Source organism: Dreissena polymorpha, chromosome 1 (assembly GCF_020536995.1).
Source record: "Dreissena polymorpha isolate Duluth1 chromosome 1, UMN_Dpol_1.0, whole genome shotgun sequence".
In the NCBI taxonomy this organism is placed as follows: domain Eukaryota; kingdom Metazoa; phylum Mollusca; class Bivalvia; order Myida; family Dreissenidae; genus Dreissena; species Dreissena polymorpha.
In genome coordinates this window covers 92201483-92225404 of record NC_068355.1, presented here as the reverse complement: position 1 = coordinate 92225404, position 23922 = coordinate 92201483, and the positions used below count along the sequence as shown (strand labels likewise).

Below are 23922 nucleotides of genomic sequence, written 5' to 3'. Positions count from 1 at the left end.
TGACTTTATTGCTAATCAAAAACTCCAAACATTGAATGATATAAGAACTTCCTGTTGACCATGATATAACAAGACTATTGCCAAGCAATATATGTTATACCATTGTCAGAAATTCAGCCATTGTAAGATTTTTTTTTTTTATTTGTTGCCAGTCTGCAACCAGAATTTTTGATGTAGGAACAAAATCAAATGACTTGCATAATGTCCATATTGCCATCTATCCAAGTTTCAAATTTCATGAAAAAATATGAAGTACTTTTAAAATTATCTCAGGATCCAGAAAACTACCATTTTCAGCAGTATTTTTAGTCTATTTGTTGCCATAGCAACCAGAATTTTTGACGAGGAACAAAAAGAAATGACGTGCATAATGTCCATATTGCCATCTATCCATGTTTCAAGTTTCATGAAAAAATATAAGAACTTTTTAAGTTATCACAGGATCCAGAAAAGTGTGACAGACAGACAGACAGACAGACAGACAGACAGACAGACAGACAGACAGACAGACAGACAGACACACAGAGCAAAAACCATAAGTACCCTACGGTGAAACCGGTAGGGGACAAAAACATATATCAGGCAACGCTATATCGGGCAGATATGAATGCGGTGGCATGATAAAAGTTTTAAGCAAGTCCCACCTCAGACTTCAGATATGCAGCTGTTTTCTTGGCAGCAGCGATGATCACGTAGGGAACGCGATCTCCCAGCTGGGGGGCACTACCTGGGTCTCGCTTCTTCATCCTAAACAAGAATATCACGATAGTAAGACACAAGTATTTTCACTCTAATTCCAGATTGTTTGGATAGAGGATCAGAGTTAGCCACCTTGGCACCTTTATAATGTTAAATTACCTTGTTTTACATGTTACATACCCATATATATACCAATGAGTCAAAGTATAATATTCATCATTATTATCATGAATAGTGTTAGCAAGGTTTTACAATTTAAAAAAACCTGCAGTGCCTACGGGTGGCCATGTTTTTCAATAAACCAGAACGATTTTTGTACACAATGAGTTACCATTAAAACATATATCATAAAGATTGGGCTATACATTTGATTATAAGAGTGAAAACAAAGTTTCACTAAAGCCATATAAAGACCCCCCCACCTGGCAGCTATGTTTTTATATCAAACTGGAACCTGTTTAAGACCCCCATACCTGTTAGCTAGTTCCACGTGAGCCTGTTTGGCGGAATACTCTTCGTCTGTCTTAGTGAGCTCCTTGGTGATCACAAGATTGGAGATGTCGATGCGGTTACACAGTAGGTCCGATATTGTCTGCTTTGCATGCTCCACTCCGCCCTCAGGGTTTCTGCAGACAGAAAAGTTATCACAGATTAAACAAGACTATTGCCAAGCAATAAAAGTCACCTACCGGCTCCACCATTGTCAGAAATTCCACCATTGTCAGATTTTTGTTGTTGTTGCCATAGCAACCAGAATTGTTGACATAGGAACAAAATGATATGACGTGCATAATGTCCATATTGTCATCTATCCGTGTTTCAAGTTTCATGAAAAAATATGAAGAACTTTTAAAGTTATCGCAGGATCCAGACAACCACCATTTTCAGCAGTATTTCTAGTCAACTTGTTGCCATAGCAACCATAATTTTTGACGTAGGAACAAAATGAAATGACGTGCATAATGTCCATATTGCCATCTGTCCATGTTTTAAGTTTCATGAAACAAGAGGGCCAAGATGGCCCTAGTTCGCTCACCTGAGAGGAGTCGGTTCAAATAATCTTTACCTAATGTCAAAAATGACCTAGATATTGACCAGACAAACATCCTGGTCAAGTTTCATCATTATTGAACCAAAACTCTGGTGTAGGGAGTGTTTTTGTAAGATTTGAAATGGTGACCTTTATTTTGAGTTGACCCCCCCAAACATCAAACTTTGCTTACAAGGATTTTGTATAATATAATGAAAATTTGGACAATCTAAGGGCAATAATTATGGCATTAATTATGTGATTTTGCTCATCATCATACTTGACTGAGATCTTTCAGCAACTTTGATAAAGAATGCTTGAAAAATGTGAATGCTAGAGTGTTTTCAAACCAAATGTGGATGGTCGGACAGCGGACAAAGACCAATTCTTAAACCTCACCTGAGCAATCAGGTGAGCTAAAAAGTGTGTTTCACAGATCTGAGCCATTTTCCAACTTGTCCAAGAAATCAATAAAACCAATGTATTGACTAAGTTTCACGATGATTAGGCAAAAATGCGACTTCTATAGTGTTCTATCACAAGGTTTCTCTCTATATAGTCACATAAGGAAAACTGACCCAGCCCCCTGGCAGCCATGTTTATTGACCCATAAGGACCATTTGCAAACTCATCTGAGATATATATATATAAAACAAATCTATTCACCAAGTTTCATGATGATTGGGAAAAAAATGTGACTTCTAGAGTGTTCACAAGCTTTTTTTACTATATAAATATAAGAAAACTGCCCCTCCCCCGGCAGCCATGTTATTCAACTGACCGGAACCATTTTCCAACTCAACTCTCGTATCAAGGAAGCAAATGTTCTGACCAAATTTCATGAAAATTTGGCAAAAATGTGACTTCTAGAGTGTTCACACGTTTTCACTATATACATATAGAGAAAAATGCCCCGCCCACTGGCGGCCATGTTGTTTCACTGATCTGGACCATTCATGAACTTGTCCAACATATCAATAAAACCAATGTTTTTATTAACTTTCATGTCAGATGATTGGGCAAAAATTGTGACTTCTAGTGTGTTTACAAGGTTTCTCTATAGCCATATAAGGAAAACTGCCCCGCCCACTGGTGGCCATGTTTTTCAATGGACCGGAACCACTTTTGAACTCAACCAACATATCATTAACACAGACATATAGACAAAGTTACATGAAGATTGGGCATTAAATGTGACTTCTACAGTGTTTACAAGATTCTTCTTTTTTTGACCTAGTGACCTAGTTTTTGACCCAACATGACCCAGTTTCAAACTTGATCAAGATTTCATTGGGACAAATCTTCTGACCAAGTTTCATGAAGATCGGACAATAAATGTGGCCTCTAGAGTGTTTACGAACAAATGTGGACGGACGGACAAAGACCAGTCATAAAAGCTCACCTGAGCAATCAGGTGAGCTAAAAACAAGAGCTGTCACCATAGGATGACAAATGCCGCCTATAAACGCTTTGATAGAAGTTATAGCATTTTTCAAATCCTAAACGCAGATTTCGAAACCTAAACGCGGACCCTAAGATCAAGGTCAAGGTCACAGGGGTCAAAATTTGTGTGCATATGGAAAGGCCTTGTCCATATAAACATATGCATACCAAATATGAAGGTTATATCTCAAGGGACATAGAAATTATGAGCATTTCTTGAAACCTAAACACAGATTTAGAAACCTTAACACAAACCCTAACTTCAAGGTAAAGATCACAGGGGTAAAAAATTGTAAGCGTATGGAAAGGCCTTGTCCATAAACACATTCATACCAAATATGAAGGCTATATCTCAAGGGACATAGAAGTAATGAGCACTTTTTGAAACCTAAACGCAGATTTCGAAACCTAAACGCAGAACCTAAGTTCAAGGTCAAGGTCACAGGGGTAAAACATTGTGTGCGTAAGGAAAGGCCTTGTCCATATACACATGCATACCAAATATGAAGGTTATATCTCAAGGGACATAGAAGCTATGAGCATTTTTCGAAACCTAAACACAGATTTTGAATCCTAAACACGAACCCTAAGTTCAACGTCAAGGTCACAGGGGTAAAAAAATGTGTGCGTAAGGAAAGGCCTTGTCCATATACACATGCATACCAAATATGAAGGTTATATCTCAAGGGACATAGAAGTTATGAGCATTTTTCGAAACCTAAACGCAGATTTCGAAACCTAAACGCGGACCCAAAGTTCAAAGTCAAGGTCACAGGGGTAATTTTTTTTGTGTGTATGGAAAGGCCTTGTCCATATACACATTCATACCAAATATGAAGGTAATATCTCAAGGGACATATAAGTTATGAGCATTTTTTGAAACCTAAATGCAGATTTTGAAACCTAAACGCAGACCCTAAGTTCAAGGTCAAGGTCATAGGGCTAAAAAAATGTGTGCGTAAGGAAAGGCCTTGTCCATATACACATGCATACCAAATATGAAGGTTATATCTCAAGGGACATAGAAGTTATGAGCATTTTTGGAAACGTAAATGCAAAGTGTGACGGAAAGACGGACAGACGGACGGTCCTATCACTATATGCCCCCTTTTCTTTGAAAGGGGGCATAAAAACATCCAACCTTGAATAACAATTAACACATAAATGTAACACAACTACACTTATTATTATTAAAACATTAATAATCAAAGGGGAGTAACTACTGTATTCTGATATGCAATATTTAGAAGAGTTGTCTCACATGTTACATGACCTTAATTCATGATTGTTTGCAAGCCTTTTTACTATATAAATATAAGGAAAACTGCCACGTCCCCCTGGCAACCATGTTTTTCAACAGACCGAAACCATTTTCAAACTTAACTCACGTATCTAGGAAACAAAAGATCTCACAAAATTTCATGAAAATTGGGCCAAAAATGTGACTTCTAGAGTGTTGACATGTTTTCACTATATACATATAGAGAAAAATGCCCTGCCCACTGGCGGCCATGTTTTTTCACCGATCTGGACCATTTTCGAACACGTCCGAGAAATCAATAAAACAAATGTTTTGACCAACTTTCATGATGATTGGGCAAAAGTTGTGACTTCCAGAGTGTTTACAAGGTTACTCTATAGCCAAATAAGGAAAACTGCCCCGTCCACTGTCAGCCATGTTTTTCAACGGACCAGAACCACTTTTGAACTCAACCCACATATTATTAAGACAAACATTTTGACAAAGTTACATGAAGATTGGGCATGAAATGTGACTTCTACAGTGTTTACAAGGTTTTTTTCTTTCTTTTGACCTAGTGGCCTAGTTTTTGACCCGGCACGACCCAGTTTCGAACTCGACCAAGATTTCATTGGGACGAAGCTTCTGACAAAGTTTCATGAAGATCGGACAATAAATGTGGCCTCTAGAGTGTTTACGAACAAATGTTAACGGACTGACGGTAGTACGACGGACAAAGACCAGTCACAAAAGCTCACCTGAGCAATCAGGTGAGCTAAAAATATGAAGAACTTTTAAAGTTATCGCAGGATCCAGAAAACCACCATTTTCAGCAGTATTTCTAGTCTATTTGTTGCCATAGCAACCATAATTTTTGATGTAGGAACAAAATGAAATGACGTGCATAATGTCCATATTACCATCTATCCATGTTTCAAGTTTCATGAAAAAATATTAAGAACTTAAAAAGTTATCGCAGGATCCAGAAAAGTGTGACAGACTCACAGACTGATGGACTGATGGACACACTGAGCGCAAACCATAAATCCCCTCTGTTGAAACTGGTAGGGGACTAACAAGGGCTAAACAGTGGCTTTTTCACTTTCAGCAACCTCTTGATGGTATCACACTTGAATTTACTCCAAAAAATATTTTTGTGCACAAGACAAATTTCTTAAAGAATGAATGTCACTTGAATGAACAAAGAACTGCATAACTTTCACTTTTCACAGATAAAGACTTTCATGTCCATTTCCTGTGATAAACCAGAAATAAGTTACTTTGAAAGATCTTTGAACTCACTTTGAATTGTATGAACTGTAACATAGTAAACCTAGAACATACCCAGTTGAAAAAAAGACACTTTGTCCTCTAGTCACTACAAAACCAAATATGTGGGTCGTACATGTATTTGAAAATACCGGGTAAAAATACCACCTGTATGACCATGATTTCACCATTGCAAGCCCCACCTGTCAATGAGTATGAGCTGTAGACACTGGTTGATGAGGTTGGCCACCAGGGGGCAGTTGTCTCTCCTTACCGTCTCCAGGCCCTTACAGTCCATCTTGTCATACTTGACCGGGTTGGTCCAGTACAGGCCTGCATACCGCTTCTTGTTGATCAGCAAGTAAGGGAAGTACACCTTCAACAGTAGAACAAATTGAGCTTTGTCACAAATATCACTCATACCTTTGCACTGCTTTTTTGAGCAACGTTTAATTAAACGTAAATAGTTCACAAGTGTGCGGCTCTCTGAGAAGGAAAAGGGTCTTGCTGATCTAAACTTAATTTTTAAAAGTTTCATTGTAAATGCTTGAGAAATGGGGAAGAAGATTGTCCCACAACTTATAACATAACATTTTTTATACAGAAAGACTAATGGACCAACTGAAACACGGACAGTTATTCTGATACACTCACTGTCTGCATGAGTATAAATAAAATCACGATTATATCTCTAGGATTTACATGTTTATTTCACTATTTATGTATACAGTTTACAAAAACTATTTCTGAAACTTCAACAAGAGGGCCATGATGGCCCTGAATCGCTCACTTGACTAACCTTGCTTCATCAACTTAAATTCTATCAGCCCATATACAATCCCAAGCCAGATTTCATTAATTAATACATTCTGACAAAATTTCATTAAGACGTGAAGAAAACTGTGACCTCTTTCATCTACACAAGGTTTTACTAGCATTGGCCCGGTGACTTAATTTTTGACCCCAGATGGCCCATATACAATCAGGGCTCCCCCTGGCCCAAAAATTTCTACAGCCAACATTTTAGCCAAATGTATTTTTGTGTAGCCAAATTTTAGAAACTGCAGCCAAAGTTTAAGCAAAGCATTAGGAACGACCTGTTGTAAGTCTAGGCTAAGGGGTGTAAAAGAAGAAACTACAAAACAAAGCTTTAATATGTTTATTTCTATAATCATCATGTGTGCAAAACAAAAATAAACAGTTCACAACAAACCATTTATAGAAGTACATACATCATAACTCAAGCACATGTTCATAAAATAAGCATATGATAAATTTACATTACATGAGCACATGATATCCTGAACATATATTTTAGCAGAAGGCCATAATCCACATCATGTGTGCATAACAAAAAAAACAACAGTACAGTAAATTTCAAAACAAAAAGCTCATTTTGAAAAGTGTCAATATATAGTTATTATGAACATAACAAAATATTATTGTTATTTTAATATATTATTAATAATATAAAAATTGTTCATGTTTATTCATTTTAATATTGATTGTCATTCTTTTTTATTACCTTTTGATTTTTTCGTGTTTTGAAATGTTGTCTTTTTTCAACATACTACACCCAAATCATCATTCACAATTGTAACACATTTAGCCTTTAATCATTACAAACATTACGAACTTCTCGAAATTAAAATCAATTATCAACTTCTTTACTTAGTTACGTTCATTGTGTGACTAAGTTGATAATTCGCTTACGGCTTTTACTCAAATTGATTGAAATTGGCAGCAATCTTTCATCTTTAATCAGTAATTGTTTATTTAAGCCGATGAAATGTACAATTACACCATTGTTTTGTTTTCACACCAGTGATTTTCCTTTGTCATGATGACCGGTTCTGACCGGTGTTAATGCTGACTGAATACCAATTTTTCGGGTCAATAACACTGCGATGTATTGAAGCACCGTCTACAGCTGAAAGAGTTTATTATCTGGGACGGCATTTGTCAGGGAAAAAACGTTTATTTTATTCGCTGAATTTGCTAAATTTTCGCCATTGGCAAATCTGGCAAACAGCAGCGGGAGCCCTGTAACGATTCAAAATCAGTTATTATCAGGATAAACTTTCTGACCATATTTTATTAAGATAGACAAAACTATGACCTCTATTGTCTACACAAGGTTTTTCTATTATTTGACCTAATCACCTAGTTTTTGACCCCTGATGACCCAAATACAATCCCAACCCAGATTTCATCAAGATAAACATTCTGACCAAATTTCATAAAGATTGGATGAAAACTGTGACCTCTAAACACAAGGTTTTAACAAGGTTTTTCTATTATTTGACCTAGTGACCTAGTTTTTGACCCCAGATGACCGAAATACAATCCTAACCCAGATTTCATCAAGATAAACATTCTGACCAAATTTCATAAAGATTGGATGAAAACTGTGACCTCTATTGTCTACACAAGGTTTTTCTATTATTTGACCTAGTGACCTAGTTTTTGACCCCAGATGACCCAAATACAATCACAACCCAGATTTCATCAAGATAAACATTCTGTCCAAATTTCATAAAGATTGGATGAAAACTGTGACCTCTACAGTCTACACAAACAAATTGTTGACGGACACATGCACGCACACACACACGCACGCAAAACCGACGCTGGACATCACACGGTCACATAAGTTTTAATCAATTACTGTAAATGTATAGAAATTTGTCGGTATGAAATTTTGTGGTTGAATGAAAAATAACTAATTCGTTGACACGTAATTTCCTGGATTTCAAATTTTCGGGGAATACTGACCATCATAATAATTGAACTTTTATTAAAACAACCAGAGTAATTAACAAAGCATAATCTGCTAATCTGTGTTGACAGCAAGACTTGAGGTAAATGTGCACTGAAGCATGAAAGTGTTGCCGATAATTGTCGATAGGAGCGATAAAGCGGCGCACTTGTGGGTCCCCGCTCGTTAATTGCCATCAAAGTTGTTTTGACATTATTTGAAATTCTCAGCGCAATCGGTCCCCTAGTAGTAACAATTGAGTAATAAGGTCCCCAAAATACACATTTGAAAACCGTTATATCCCTTTTAACTTTAATTGGCACTAATTGACATATGTGATAAACTGTTAACTGCTATGTATTATATGTATTAACCATGATGAATAAAACGTACATTAACGATGATGAATAAACAAAGAAAAACTCATATAGTGTAATGTGACCTACTAAAGTGAAGTAACGTTTACCAAAGACGTATACTATTGCAAAAAGCAATGTCTCGGATAACCGACAACAAAAAAAATAATATTTCAACTTTTATGAGAATATCAGGTTCAAAAGCAATGAGGGTCATAAAACAGTGTTTTTCCAATAATGCCTGTAAAAATGGGGTACTGATATTGATCAGATGGCTATCAGCCACTGTTAAGCAGACAGCTAGGTTTGGTGGTAACTTGAGAGGCTTATATTGGCTAAATGGCTGTCAGGTAAAGGGTTAAGCAGAACAATTTACCATAATATCACTCTGAAAAAATTAACCTTTTTGTTGCTACAAGTGCAAATACATAATGCATTTCTTTGTATACAAAATGATCGGAAATATTCTGCAGCACAGAACATGTAGTGTATGATATCAATTAACACAATATATTTATAACAATCAAGGACTACATGATAAGTGTCAGTTTTCATCAGAAACCAGGTTTTTTTGGGGGTTGTGGGGGAAGGGGCCTTTAGCCCTTATGTGGGGGAAATTTTACGCGGGATTTTCCACTTTGGGGAAAAATTGTGGGCGTGGGAATTTTCGCGGCGTTCCCCTTTTTGGGGGATTTGTTTACTTACTCTCTCATTATTACAATACATGTGTACATGTTTGCACTATATTCATTGTTTTTTTCATAATTTATTACGTTTGGCAAGATTAAATTGAAATAGAATTGTGATATTATAATCATGAGACAAATTTTTTTATTTTTTTTCAGGGGGAATTTTTGGTTCTGAAAGGAGAAAAAACCAGCCTAGTTTGGTGGGGGAAGACGCCGTTATTCGGCGTCTGTTATATAAGGTAAAAAAAACCTGGAAACAGATTTATTATAGAAAATACATGCATTCAACCATTTTGGATCCAATAATGAAGAAAAAGTTATGTCAAGAATTTGTGTTTAACTTAAAAAAATAAAACACAAGAAATATGACTAGTCTTAGCCTACATTTACTTGCTCCATACACATTTGATCAAAGCCCTCAGATAGGGTCTTAGAAGCTCCTGATTGCAACCAGTCTATGACAAAAATAAAATCATTATCTTTTAGTCATTTTCATAACTTGTGTGTTGGCTAATGCATGCAAGCTGGTACCTTTTCAAACTCTAGCTTGATTGGCTCCACAAACTTGGTGGAGATGTAGTCAGCCGCCTCCCTGCCCAGCTTCATGGCTTCCTGTACAGTCTCCACACCAAACTTGCACATCACAGAGTCTGTGTCTCCGTAGATCACCTTGGAAAGCAAAACCAGAATGTACTTCATGTTTTAATGAGAATTTTAAAATAAAACAGGATTAACTGCCCAGTCTCTACATACTATTTGCACATCACCATGCTTTTTCTAGCTTTGTCAATGGGTCCATAAAAAAACCAGTCCCAAAGCGAAATTGTAAAAAAATCCCTATTTAAAAATAACATAATCCATTTTGATGTTTTACCCAAATAATTTTCAAATGATTAATTTATGTATCTCAATTATATTATTCAATAACATCAAACAGGTACATAACTATTATTTATTTGTTTGTTTTCTAATAACTTGAATTATTATTAAGTTATGTTAAATTGGTTCTTCTCACATAAAACACAAAAATTCCCAGAACTGAAATTGCATTTTTTTTACAAAATAACAAGGAAAAGGCATGATCCCTGAGTTTTTGTCACCAAAATCACCTGGAAACAGGGAACCAGAATACACATCACCCTCAATATATGTGTATATGAAATATCAATTCAAAATATACTATATGACTATAATAAGGTGTCACTGACACGGATTCCCAACTTCACACAAGTCTAAAGACAGACAAGGCTCCTCCATATATTCTACAGGGGACAAGAAGACAAAGGGTCATCTCTATATATTCTATAGTGGACAAGAAGACAAAGGGTCATCTCTATATATTCTACAGTGGACAAGAAGACAAAGGCTCATCTCTATATATTCTAATGTCAGGACAAGAAGACAAAGGGTCATCTCTATATATTCTACTGTCAGGACAAGAAGACAAAGGCTCATCTCTATATATTCTACAGTGGACAAGAAGACAAGGGGTCATCTCTATATATTCGACTGTCAGGACAAGAAGACAAAGGGTCATCTCTATATATTCTACAGTGGACATGAAGACAAAGGCTCATCTCTATATATTCTACTGTCAGGACAAGAAGACAAGGGGTCATCTCTATATATTCTACAGTGGACAAGAAGACAAAGGGTCATCTCTATATATTCTACAGTGGGCAAGAAGACAATGGCTCATCTCTATATATTCTACTGTCCGGACAAGAAGACAAGGGGTCATCTCTATATATTCTACAGTGGACAAGAAAACAAAGGCTCATCTCTATTTATTCTTTACAGGACAAGAAGACAAAGGGTCATCTCTGTATATTCTACAGTGGACAAGACAAAGACTCATCTCTATATATTCTAAAGACTCTGAGGACAAGAAGAAAAGGGTCATCTCTATATATTTTACAGTGGACAAGAAGACAAAGGCTCGTCTCTATATATTTTACAGTTGACAAGAAGGCAAAAGGTCATCTATATATATTCTACAGAGGACAAGAAGACAAAGGGTCATCTCTATATATTCTACAGCAGACAAGAAGACAAAGGGTCATCTCTATATATTCTACAGTGGACAAGAAGTCAAAAGGTCATCTATATATATTCAACAGAGGACAAGAAGACAAAGGATCATCTCTATATATTCTTCAGTGGACTAAAAGACAGAGTGTCATCTCTATATATTCTACAGTGGACTAGAAACAGAGGGTCATCTCTATATATTCTACAGTGGACTAGAAGACAGAGGGTCATCTTCAGATATTCTACAGTGGACAAGAAGACAAAGGGTAATCTCTATATATTCTACAGCGGACAAGAAGGCATAGGGTCATAATGCACCTAAAACTCAGAGCCAAACTTTCTTTCTTAACATTCAACTGTGAACAATTGAGAGAGATTCAGTCAGCAGTGAGTAGGAGTTGAAAACACGAAATGTTTAAAATTCTTTTCATTACTATCATTTGTACATATCAATCAACTGTAAAAAAAATGAGGAAGATCCACATACAACTTCAGAGGAATTGAAAGAATGCTTCTGCACTCGTTGAACAGACAAAGGCAATATTTCACACGAAACTCATCGCAGCCAAAATTTCTTCAGTTACTGTCATATACACATCAAGATTATTCAACTTTAACACTTAAAGCAAAACCACCAAGCAGTAAAAGAGGGTTTGAAAACAATTTTTTACAAATGAAAAAACAGACAATAAGACACATTTCTGTGGAAATTGTCCCAGCCAAAATTCGTTGCTTTACTATAAGTTAATGAGTTTAAGCAACATCATTAAGGTCCTCAATTGTGGACAAGTTCTACCAAGAATTTAAGAGGTGTTCTAAAACCATGCTTACATACATACGCACATACAAACGGACAGAAAAGAGCAAACCTATTTGGATGATAATCACAAAGACCTTTATGTGCAAGTAGGTTGAATCCTTTCCATACAATAAAAATATTGATCCAAATAAGTATAAAACATACAAACAATGTCAATAAATTGTATTACCCAATAAAAAATATTGAAAACATTGTGAACACATTACAAGGACGCCGAGATGTACCTTAGCATTATGTTTGTATCCATTCTCGATTGTGTATGTCTCCTCCACGTAATTCTTTGTCTGCTCAATCATCATACGTCCAAATGCTGTTACACTCTGTGATATTTCCAGACATGGCAACTTTCCCACCTGAGCCCCAGTAAAACCATATACAGAATTGGCACTGATCTTCAAAGCAAGCTGCCTGCCATCCAACACCTTCTGCTTAAAAGGATCTGTCTCCATTTTCAAATCAGCTTTCGCCTTCTTTCTGGCCGATAACAGATGTTCCAGAATCTCGGGCAGAAGTCCTTTCCTCATGTTGGCCTTTATGAAGAGATTCCCTGAGGGTGTTTTGATATACTGGTCCTGGGTGAGACCCTCCTTGGCGATAGTGTTCTGGTTGAGCAGGGTGGTGTAGCAAAGGTTGTGAGCCATCATGATGGACGGGTATAGGGAGGAGAAGTCAAGGGTAGCGATGGGCATGTTGTAGTAGCCCTTGTTGGGCTCAATCACAGTGGCACCCTCATACTCCTCCCCAGGGTCAATCTTCTGGGCAGGGATCAACAGGTTCTGCTCCTTTGCCTGTAAAATAGAGAAACCAAGTCAGCTATACCAGCAGGGATAAAATTAGCAAAAGAACATGAACATGTGATGATTCCTTTAATGTGTGGCGGCTTCTGACAGAAAAACTTTTTTACAAGTACAGTCAAAATTGAGAACAGTGGTCAGTCAAGGGAAATGGCAAAGTGGCCATTGTCCACAAGTGACAGCTGTTTTTGGATCATCACTTTTTAGATGGTTGGTCAATGGCAGTATTGCAACGTCGTTACCCAACCCAGTTGTTTGCACTCAGTGTAAAACAAAGGATATTTGCCTATTACTAAGCATAATACCATAAATAACTTTTTTGAATAATACAGAATAATATCTTATAAATTGTTTTAATTTTATATTTTTAAACTAAAGCTATGACTATATCAACAAAAGTATGATTGTTTACTTATGCATCTCATTCATTCAGTAAATAAAAATTGTCAACAAGTATAAAAGAGGATTCGCTGTCATAAACCAAAAGTACGGTGTAACTGTATCGTTCTCATTCAAAGAAAAAACGCCAAAATCGTGTACAAATCTATTTGTACGCAAACATCAAGCAAACAGCATTTCATTCAAATAACCTCATACAAATCACAAACATTCATTCATTCTTTATCAAAAGAAATAGCACATCATGCACAAAAAACTAAAAACCACATCAATCAAAACAAGATAACACATGACGCAAAAAACTTCAAACACACACAATCAGTTTCACTTGCAACAATCTAATCTATCAATACTGCAAGTACAATGTACAAACTAGAAATGGCGCGGCAGAGGCCGACGCGTATCCCCACGCCGCATGTTTGACCCAAGGGCGCCCCAGGGTTGATCATGGGGCCATGCATAGTTGAGATTGACTGTATTGTCATAAGAGAAGTTCAGTATCAATTAGAAGTGAATGGGTGTAAAAATAAAGAAGTTATAGTAGAAGGCAATTTTGGGAGGGTGTGGCCTATGTGGGCGGGGTGCCCCAGGGTTGGTAATGGGGCCATGCATAGTTGAGATTGACCGTATTGTCATAAGAGAGGTTCAGTATCAATTTGAAGTGAATCAGTGTATTAATGAAGAAATTATAGTAAAAGGCAATTTTGGGCGGGTGTGGTCTATGTGGGCGTGGCGCCCCAGGGTTGGCAACGGGGCCATGCATAGTTGAGTTTGACCGTTTTGTCATAAGAGAGGTTCAGTATCAATTTGAAGTGAATCAGTGTAGAAATGAAGAAGTTAATGTAAAATAACCTAATTTTTTTTTTATAGTAAATGGATTTTTTTGGTGGGTGTGGCCTATGTGGGCGGGCGCCCCAGGGTTGGGATTGGGGCCATGCATAGTTGAGATTGACCCTAATGTCATAACAAAAGTTCAGTATCAATTTGAAGTGAATCCGTGTAGAAATGAAAAAATTATAGTAAATGGAAATTTTTGGTGGGTGTGGCCTATGTGGGCGGGGCGCCCCAGGGTTGGGAATGGGGCCATGCATGGTTGAGATTGACCGTATTGTCATAGGTGAGGTCCAGTATCAATTTGAAGTGAATCGGTGTAGAAATAAAGAAGTAAATGTAAAATAACCTAAAAAAATGAGTGATAATTTCTGACGCGGCCCCACCCCAACCCCTATAACTTTTGACCCAGGGGTCAGATCAAAATTCCAAATAGTGCACCGTCGCACATATGCTCATAGCTACCATGTGTGTAAATTTCAAGGTTCTAGTGCTTTTAGTGTAGGAGGAGATAGTGGCCAGGACGGACGGACAGACGGACGGACGGACGGCGGAGATCACCACAATATCCCCACCTTTTTTTCAAAAAGCGTGGGGATAATAAGCGGTCATTTAATGAGTAATTAGTGATTTTCTTTAAAGGAATAACATACTATGACATATCATATTTTGAAGATACCCCCATAGTTATTCCCGGAAAACAAACCATCTCAACACCCTATTATTTGTTTACTCGCAGTGGGCAGCTTTTATCATGAAATCAAAGGCAGTTACCACTATCAGATTCATTACCCGCAAAATAGACGCACAAATGATGCTTTGTGTTTATACTTTTCCCGAGTCGAAACGACTGACGCATGATCGTTGTTTTCAGTTCAAACATGACTTTTGGAGTGAAATATACTGACTGTTGGCTGTTATGGACAATTAACATTATTCTCAAAAGTAATATAGAGTTATTTTCGTCAGGGGATATCCAGACTGACAGTTGTCTGCAATTTACCGTTATTCTCAAGTGACCGGTTTAACTGTAGTATTGAAAGAGTAAAGGTGGAAGACTTCTAAATCTCGAATGTTTTGCCTTACAAGCAGTTCTTTGGTTTGAAACAACCTGACATTTCCACACTCTCAGCTCTGATAAAATTAGGAAGTTAATGTCCCTTTAATGTGTCATAATTTCTGGCACACCGATCCCAATACACACACCTTTCTGAGTAGCTGTGAGATGACCTTGATCTGCTGACCCCTGGACAGTAAGTAGGTCAAGGGAACACCGGTGACCCTGGCCATTTCCATGTAGTTGATCACACACATCAGCTTGTCCAGCAGACGCAGAGGCAGAATGGCGTCTTTCAGGCAGTACACGGCCAAACGGCGACGGGTCTGCTCATTACCATTCTAATTTAGGGAAGAAAATGGTAGAATAATTTATGAATATCATATTATGTTGTTCTTCCTTTTTGTCTCTCCTGCAGATCATAAATACACTACAAGTATTAACATGCTTGAAATAAGAATGCCATTACTAACAATTGTGAGATCTAATGCTATGTCTGCATGTAAGCTGCATACACACATTTCAGTATACTTCCACCATTTTAAATCGAACAAGGGCTGTTTGTAAAACATGCATGAAGTTTCATGATCCTAGGCGTTAGCGTTCTTGAGTTATCATCCGGAAACCATTTTACTGGTTCTAGTCACCTTGACCTTTGACCTGAAAATCAATAGGGGTCATCTGCGAGTCATGATCAATGTACCAATGAAGTTTCATGATCCTAGGCGTAAGCGTTCTTGAGTTATCATCCGGAAACCAGTCGGTGGACAGACCGACATGTGCAAAACAATATACCCCCTCTTCTTCGAAGTGGTACATAATAAGTAAGCAGGCACTATTCTTTTATTTCAGGTAACAGTACCTTGACTTAATCAGCCAGGCACCAAATGCAATCTAAAGCTAAGTGATACATAAGCCTCAAACGAATCAAATGTCAGTAAAGATCCCCTAACAAACAATGTTTTGAAATAAAGCCATTTTTAAAAGTTTAGAAACAGTGACCTATATCTGAGTAGCCAAAAATGGAAATCCAAGCTAAATTATCATTTAAGCTGAAGTGCTATATTGGCATTTTCATCAAGATTGGTCAATGCAAACTTTATGTCTGGACAGGAAACCCCCTGACAAAACCGCCTGCCATACCCCAATCTCTAAACCAGGATTTGCAAACACATTTCTGATTACCAGATTAATGATTCTAATTATCAATGTGAGCTTCGTTCCGTGAAAACTGGGCTAAATGCATGTGCGTAAAAAGTTGCCCTAGATTGGCCTGTGCAGTCAGCACAGGCTCATCACGGGTGACACTTTAAGCTTTAACAGTATTTTTGGTTTAAAGGGAGTCTCCTCTTTGTGAAAATCCCATTTAAGTGGAAATTCTCTTCCCTGGTTACCCAAGGGACAGCACAGGCTACACTGGGATGACACTTAACGCACATGCATTATGCTCAGTATTTCAAGAGCCAAATGAGAGCTCTCAACACAGTAATCAGCCTCGACCTGTAGGTCGCTGATGATGGAATGGTGCACGTCCTCTTTCTGTTCCTGCAAGAAGTGGTATGAGACGGCGTTGAGGGAGTACGAGCGCAGCTTGTAGTCTCTGAACAGGATCTGTAGCAGATCCAGCTGAACTCGGCCCTCTATGTTGATCACCTTTACAGGGGAAAGGGAAACACAGAGGTATATATGTTTGTCGTGTTCTGAGAAAACTTGCCATAATGCATGTGCGTAAAGTGTCGTCCCAGATTAGCCTGTGCAGTCTGGGACAATACTTTCCGCCTAAACTTGATTTTTGCTAAGAAGAGACATCATTTAAACCAAAAATTCCATAAAAGCGGAAATTGTTGTCCCTGATTAGCCTGTCCGTACTGCACAGGCTAATCTGGGATGACAATTTACGCATAAGCATTATGTCCAGTTTTATCAGAACGCGACACATATTTGCTGGAAGTGTCAGTAATAACAAACATATCTTAGGTATGCCGTATTTCAATTTTTTAACATGGATGAACAAAGTAAGTTATCGTGCTTCAGCCATCTGATAAAATGGCCTGAATGCTGCCTTTTTTTCATAGAAATATTAGGTATATTAGGACACATGAAGACAATACAAACTAACAAACAGCACAAGTAAAATAAATGTTAACAAAAAAGTGAACTAGTTTTAAAGGATTTTTTTGTTATGAATCTAATGATTGAAGGTTTCATTTTTAATGGAGGCCTATTCTTACATGAAATTGCGCCAAGCATATTTCAGAACTCTATGCATAATGGACAGGATTTGGGAGTTAAGATGTCAATGTGACCTCTGTGAATACCTTATTCTCGCGCTTGCCCATCTGCTTGCTCTGTATGGTGGACTCCTTGATGACTGACTTGACGTCCTTGATGCGGCCCAGGAACGTGAAGTTCTCCACCTTCAGGTGGTGTGCGCGGTTGATCAGGTATGGGAGGTCAAAGTTCTGGATGTTGTACCCAGTGATTATGTCTGCATCTACCTCCCGCACAAACATCGCCCATTTCTGAATTTGAATATGGCAAACATTATATATGTTTGTCTGTGCTTTTCATTGATTTGTACAAATAAGAATTTTAACAAGTTATTCACTGTTTCATATTGTTTGATGAATTAATACTGTAAAGCACTGCAATTCATTAAGAATGATTAACATTGTGATGATGGTGTGTGCAAATTTACTGGATGATATAATTCAATCAACATTGATTCCTCATTGTAAATAACCTAGTATATTAGCATTAAATAAGTAACACTACTTCTACATGCTCATATATTAGATTTATCAAGACCTTTGACACAGACATGACTTTTACATACATTCACACTGCTTTGTCGGCTATGTTCCAGGGCACATCACTCAGTAATCATTAATATGTAGGCATGAAAAATGGAGTCGTGTTCTGAGAAAACTGGGCATAATGCATGTGCGTAGAGTGTCATCCCAGATTAGCACAGGCTAATCAGGGACGACACTTTTCGCCTAAATTGGATTTTTGCTAAGAAGAGACTTCATTTAAATGAAAAATGTCATACAAGCCGAAAGTGTCGTCCCTGATTATGCACATGCATTATGCCCAGTTTTCTCAGAACACGACTCAATGGGTCTTGCACATCTTCACTTCAAGATGATGACTTATTTGAAGTTTCAATTTAATTGCCTTCGAAATATGGAAGTAGTTTGCAAAACAAACATATAACACTTTAGGCAACAACCTGTCTCCATGCATGGATAACTTCCGTTATGTAAAACTGAAGTTTATTTGCATGAAAAAGTATCCATCTTAACGCTCCTAATAAAAAAGTTATAGGACAGTTGATTACCTCTACCTCCCTTATACAGTTGGTATGTATTACTTAAAGTGGCAAATTGACAATTAAACTACATTGAACAACGAGAAATGCAAAAAAGTCACATGATTGTAACTGTGCAAGTTTAAAAGGCTTTAGTCAACCACTGTAAATGCAATAACAATATCCTATCAACAACTGGGCCAGTTTTTATAAAGCTCCTCTAAAGAGAAATCCTAACTTAAGTCATTCTTAAGAAAAGCCTTTAGTTTGCTTTTTGATACTAAATTCAATGCTTTCTGCTACCATAAAGATACTTACTTATCATTTGAGCAATATTCATTTGTTTTAAGCATTTTAATGTAAAAAAAGATCTATGATTTGTGATTTCACTCTGCAATGGTATAGTGGTGGTATAGTGGATATAATTTCTACCTAGCAATTAGGATCTATCCAGGAAACTAAGACTTTCGAATTCCTCAAGAAGTTGTTATAAAACATTGATATACAGCTTTTATAAAAAGGTTGAAATTAAAATTAATTTAAAAGATCTCAACACAAAATAGCCAAAACTTTTACAAATTTCTCCTAAATTTTCCCAACGGCTTCTAGAAAACAGCGCCTATGAATAAATAGTGAAATTTTGTTTCACAAGCTTACAGAAAGCAGCTCCTTCTCAGTCATAAAGGACATGACATGTGAGCCGATGACGGGGGCGCAGGTGTTGAGTGTAAACACGTTACGAATGAATGGAGAGTGCTCCCCCTGCCTCACAACCATGTTGGCGATCTGTATTACAGGGTCTTTGTCTGGCTCAGGAAACACACCTGGGGGCAAGATAGGCACATGTTTCATTGAATGTTTGGTAATACTCTTATAATGAAATCTGCAGATGTTTTACCAATCTGTTTATGCCACTCCCAATCCTTTTATGTCACTTCAATAATTTGAAGATTTCAAAGATGCGCTGATAGTTTTAACTTTTGTATAAAATGCAAATAGCTAAATTTAAAGAAATTGCACATTTTTTATTTTTAAAGTGTTTAAGGGACCGTCAACCACGAATGACGAAAAAAGAAAAGTTCTAAAATACCGTATTTTTTTTACAATTATTAGTTTTTATTGATTAAAATATCACGACTGGTATAAAACATTACTAAAGGGCAAAAATCTTAAAGACAGGAAAATAACAGGTTTACAAAACAGTCTTTTATACCTTTCCTTCCCGCACACTCAATGTCAAAACTGAGAATTCTAAAAGGAGCTACTTTGGACCACTCCCCCTCTGGGGAATGTGACACCAAGCTCTCCCATGAGATGTCCACCTCAATCTGACAACGGGACTTTAGGGGCTGGCGACTGGCATCTCCCACCGAGGAATTCTCCTTTTCACGGAGGTGGTACTTGCCAGCGGGAAGTTCTATCCAGTTGCAGCCCACAACGTTACTGTCCACCATGAATCTTCAAGAAGTTCAAGAATAAAACTCTGTGATTTTTTTAATGAGTTGGGAATGTGCAGGCCAGTGCACTTAGAAGGACTAGGATTTCATTCCCCTAATACATATATCACAGTTGAAACTTCGAAATGCATTTTCTCTGAATTTCATCCCAGTCAGTTCCAGCATTTTGGGTGAAACAGCTTTTTACTTTCATCCCTACGTCATGTGATGATTTAAAATTTTGCTATGAAAAATGTTATGACTGATTTGGGAACGTATATATTGTGCATATTTAATGCTAATAATAAAGAATAAAAGTGACCTGTGGAATAAAATGACAGTGCAATTGCATCACTAAGAAACATATTTGGGAAAAAAAATATTGATAATTCTGAAACATAAAACAATGGAATATTTAACAAAGTGTCCCATAATTCACACAACAACATACCTTATCTCAAAGTCTATGTTTGTCTCATATCCTTGTAATGCATACTGGCCATATCCTGGGCAATTGAAGCCCTGCTCTAGTAGGCGCTTGGCTGCAGCAATTAAACGGGGCAGGGCAACAGTGATCTTGATGAAGGGCACCTTTTTGTTGCCGTGGTAACCATATATGCCTGCAAAATACAAGTCTCCATTGGTTACTATTTTATAAATCTAGCTCATAAATGATGAACTTTCTTTCTACCAGGTCTGAGCCGTGAGGGGGACATGGGCGATAATTATGTCGACCTTAAATTACATGAAGGAGAAGTTGACTTTGCCTTCTTATTTTACAACATCGACGTTTTTTTCTCAACTTTTCCATCAAAATATTCTCTATTTTCACATGTCATAAAGTCACCGATGACGCTTGTTATGTTATCAGTTTATTATCATAGCAAAAGATTGACTGCTGTGAAAGCTTATCCAGGCAACTAGCATACATGGGCATTCACTCCAAACAATAACGGTTTAGATCAAAAGATCAAAGGGAGTGTCATTTCGCCGACAGTTTTGATAGTTCTCTGTTCTGCAAGTGCAATTAGTTCACGCCTTGCAGGCGGAGTTAAGAGGTACATTAACATCGATAGTAACCAATGAGAACGCGCGCATTTTTTATACAAATGCAGTAGTTTACCTGAGCGATGAAATGACGTCGTTATAGACATGTATTTACGCACAAAAAAGTTTACATGCGCAACACATTCCCAACAGTAAATATGAATACGATTTATTCTAGTATGTTCTACTGTTTACTTGCTTCGTGTTTCAAAACTCTTAAACACTAATTATCCAGTCGATGTGCAATTTATTTTGTCAGACATTAATTCATAACCATATAAAAGAAAACTAACAACTCACCCGTGCATAGTGCTAATTTCCATAATTTTATCTATCCATGATCATATACGTAACTATATTGTATATCCCGCAACCTCTTTGGGCATGCTGTAAGTTGTCTAATGATTAAGTGACAATTGATTGACCATCCGATAATTGCAGGTTTTTGGCAGACGGCACAGTTAAAGAAAGTCGGAAAAATTATTAAAGAAAAACTAAATTGATCAAAGGTCTATTAATTACGTAGGTCCACTACTGTTAAAGTCCAGCGAGTTTTGTCAGTTTGTTAATCCACCGATAATTACGAGTAACACCCATCTTATATAAACTGGTATCACAGTTTGTTTTATACTAACAAGTCCTAAAACTACACAATAGACATTGAGAAAATACATTTCCTCGATTAGATATAAATTATCCAAGTAGAATTAAATTGCTACGGCATGACCTTCGACATTGCAAATGGCGGATGTATTGTAACATTCAACCTGCGTTCAATTCAAAGCTGGCAATTCAAATTACAAGTAATTGTGATTCAATAATGGAGAAAGCATTAACTGGATTTAACAAACGTTTGATAAGGTTTGTTAAACCAGATAACAAGGAAAATTTGGATTATTAAAGTTAAACAGGTAAGGCATTCTCAAGTGTACATATTTCAGACATGTATACAATTCGAATAAACAGTAATAAATATACTATATGTCCCATGCATTAAATTTGGTGATTTCACGACGCGAACAATTACCATTGCCATGGGTACCGGACCCGTTCCCAATTGGGTGAAAAAATCACTGACTTATTATCATGTACATTACATGTACCAGAAACTAGGGTTTGGATTGTCATTGCATTATTAAAGTACTGTTTATTTGTATGATGCACATGGAAATCACAAGTTTTATTTGTATGAATTGATTTATGTGACTTCATATGTAAGGATTTATTGTATTTAAAAATATTATTTGTTTGTCATTGATGATGACAGGCTTGGTGTACTGAGGGGTATAAAACAAGTGAAGATTTTATTAAACGCCGAACAGAAACCACTTCTCCTTCTAGTGGCCTCACTTCTCCCTAATTTCAGCTCAGGGAGAAGTCACTTCTCCCTCAAGTTTGAACCAAGGCTGAGCCCTGTCTACATAATTTTGGTTATACAAAAATACATTTTGAGAGCCTGTAAGTAGTTACAAATAAACATAACCACTTTGTAAATCATGTTCAAGGGCTAATACCTCAGAATTGTGTGGATGATTGGTGATAACAAGTGTGTATTGCACCTTTACACTTCATGGTGAATACATAGTATAAGTCTCCAGTAGAGAAATGAGCAAGCAGTTTGCTACATAAACTATGTCAATTTAAGCCAACACATTGATCGAATGACAAACCAGTACCTTCTCCCTGAGAGGATTTAAAAATGTCATATCTTTAACCCTATCATAACTTCTATGTCACCTAGCTACACATTTCGAAGACCCTTTTCTCCCTCCATCATAAACCAGACGGAGCGCAACAAAACTATTTACAATATACAATATAGTCAAGTTTCTACTGCATAGACATAGCTTGACCCTGGACAAAAAATAATAAACATGGCAAGAAGTTGCTGCAAAACCCACAGATATATTTTTTTTTAGTATTTTCCTACTTTCTTTATTGACAAGGTCAACAGCAAGAACAGCCTGCTCAATGCCCTCCCTGTTGGACCGCATGTCACTCATCATGGCCGAGTTCAGGGCATTCTGAGAACAAAAATATAGTGTTGTGTCAGAATAAACAACCTGGATAAAACTAGAACTGTCACTTTCGTATCTGAAGTACCCCACTTAGTCAGAAGACATTTAAAGTTAAATGTCAAAACACTGATTTCCAAACAATTCAAGCATCTTTACTCTGAAGTTCATACCAAATATTTGAATAAAGATATTTATTTTATGCTTTCCGGTGGTTTATAGAGAAATATCAGTGAAATAAAATTGGTATTCCATTGTTTTAAACAGTGAAAAATAACAATGAAAAATATCGATATTTTTCACTGTTTTACTGTGAAATGACGTCATTTTTTCGACGAAATGACGTCATTAATCCAGCGAAATCATCCAGTTAAACTCATTTACAATGTAAATAAACGGTAAAAAAGCATAAAATAAAAAGAAAATTTGTTGGATTCGATGAAATATCGATTTTATTTCACCCGTGATCATAGAAAATATATATTTTCACTCGTGGCTTCGCCACTCGTGAAAATATTGTTTTCTATGATCACTCGTGAAATAAAATCGATATTCCACCGAATCCAACAAATATCCTCTATGCCATGGACAAAATATCAGGGTGAACATAAACAAGGTATATAACTGTGCAATTATGAAAGAAAGAGTTGTGTTTCTTCTGAACTGCCATCCCCTCATTGAGATCTATGCAGTTTTAA

General features: G+C 37.0%; 1 protein-coding gene across 4 annotated transcripts in view; it reads right to left on the bottom strand.

Annotated features, from left to right (window-relative positions):
- LOC127840856 (DNA polymerase delta catalytic subunit-like) overlaps positions 1–23922 on the bottom strand; it is a 64493-nt gene that overhangs the window by 19371 nt on the left and 21200 nt on the right. For all 4 annotated transcript variants that reach the window (XM_052369292.1, XM_052369291.1, XM_052369301.1 and 1 more), the window contains 12 exons: positions 23140–23233; positions 20614–20782; positions 19940–20184; positions 19384–19550; positions 17735–17938; positions 16917–17069; positions 15566–15757; positions 12560–13123; positions 10016–10153; positions 5885–6057; positions 1173–1325; positions 645–747 (listed from right to left, as the gene is read on the bottom strand). In XM_052369292.1, coding sequence (XP_052225252.1) covers positions 645–747; positions 1173–1325; positions 5885–6057; positions 10016–10153; positions 12560–13123; positions 15566–15757; positions 16917–17069; positions 17735–17938; positions 19384–19550; positions 19940–20184; positions 20614–20782; positions 23140–23233 — 2355 coding nt within the window. The remainder of the gene's footprint in view (positions 1–644; positions 748–1172; positions 1326–5884; positions 6058–10015; positions 10154–12559; positions 13124–15565; positions 15758–16916; positions 17070–17734; positions 17939–19383; positions 19551–19939; positions 20185–20613; positions 20783–23139; positions 23234–23922) is intronic.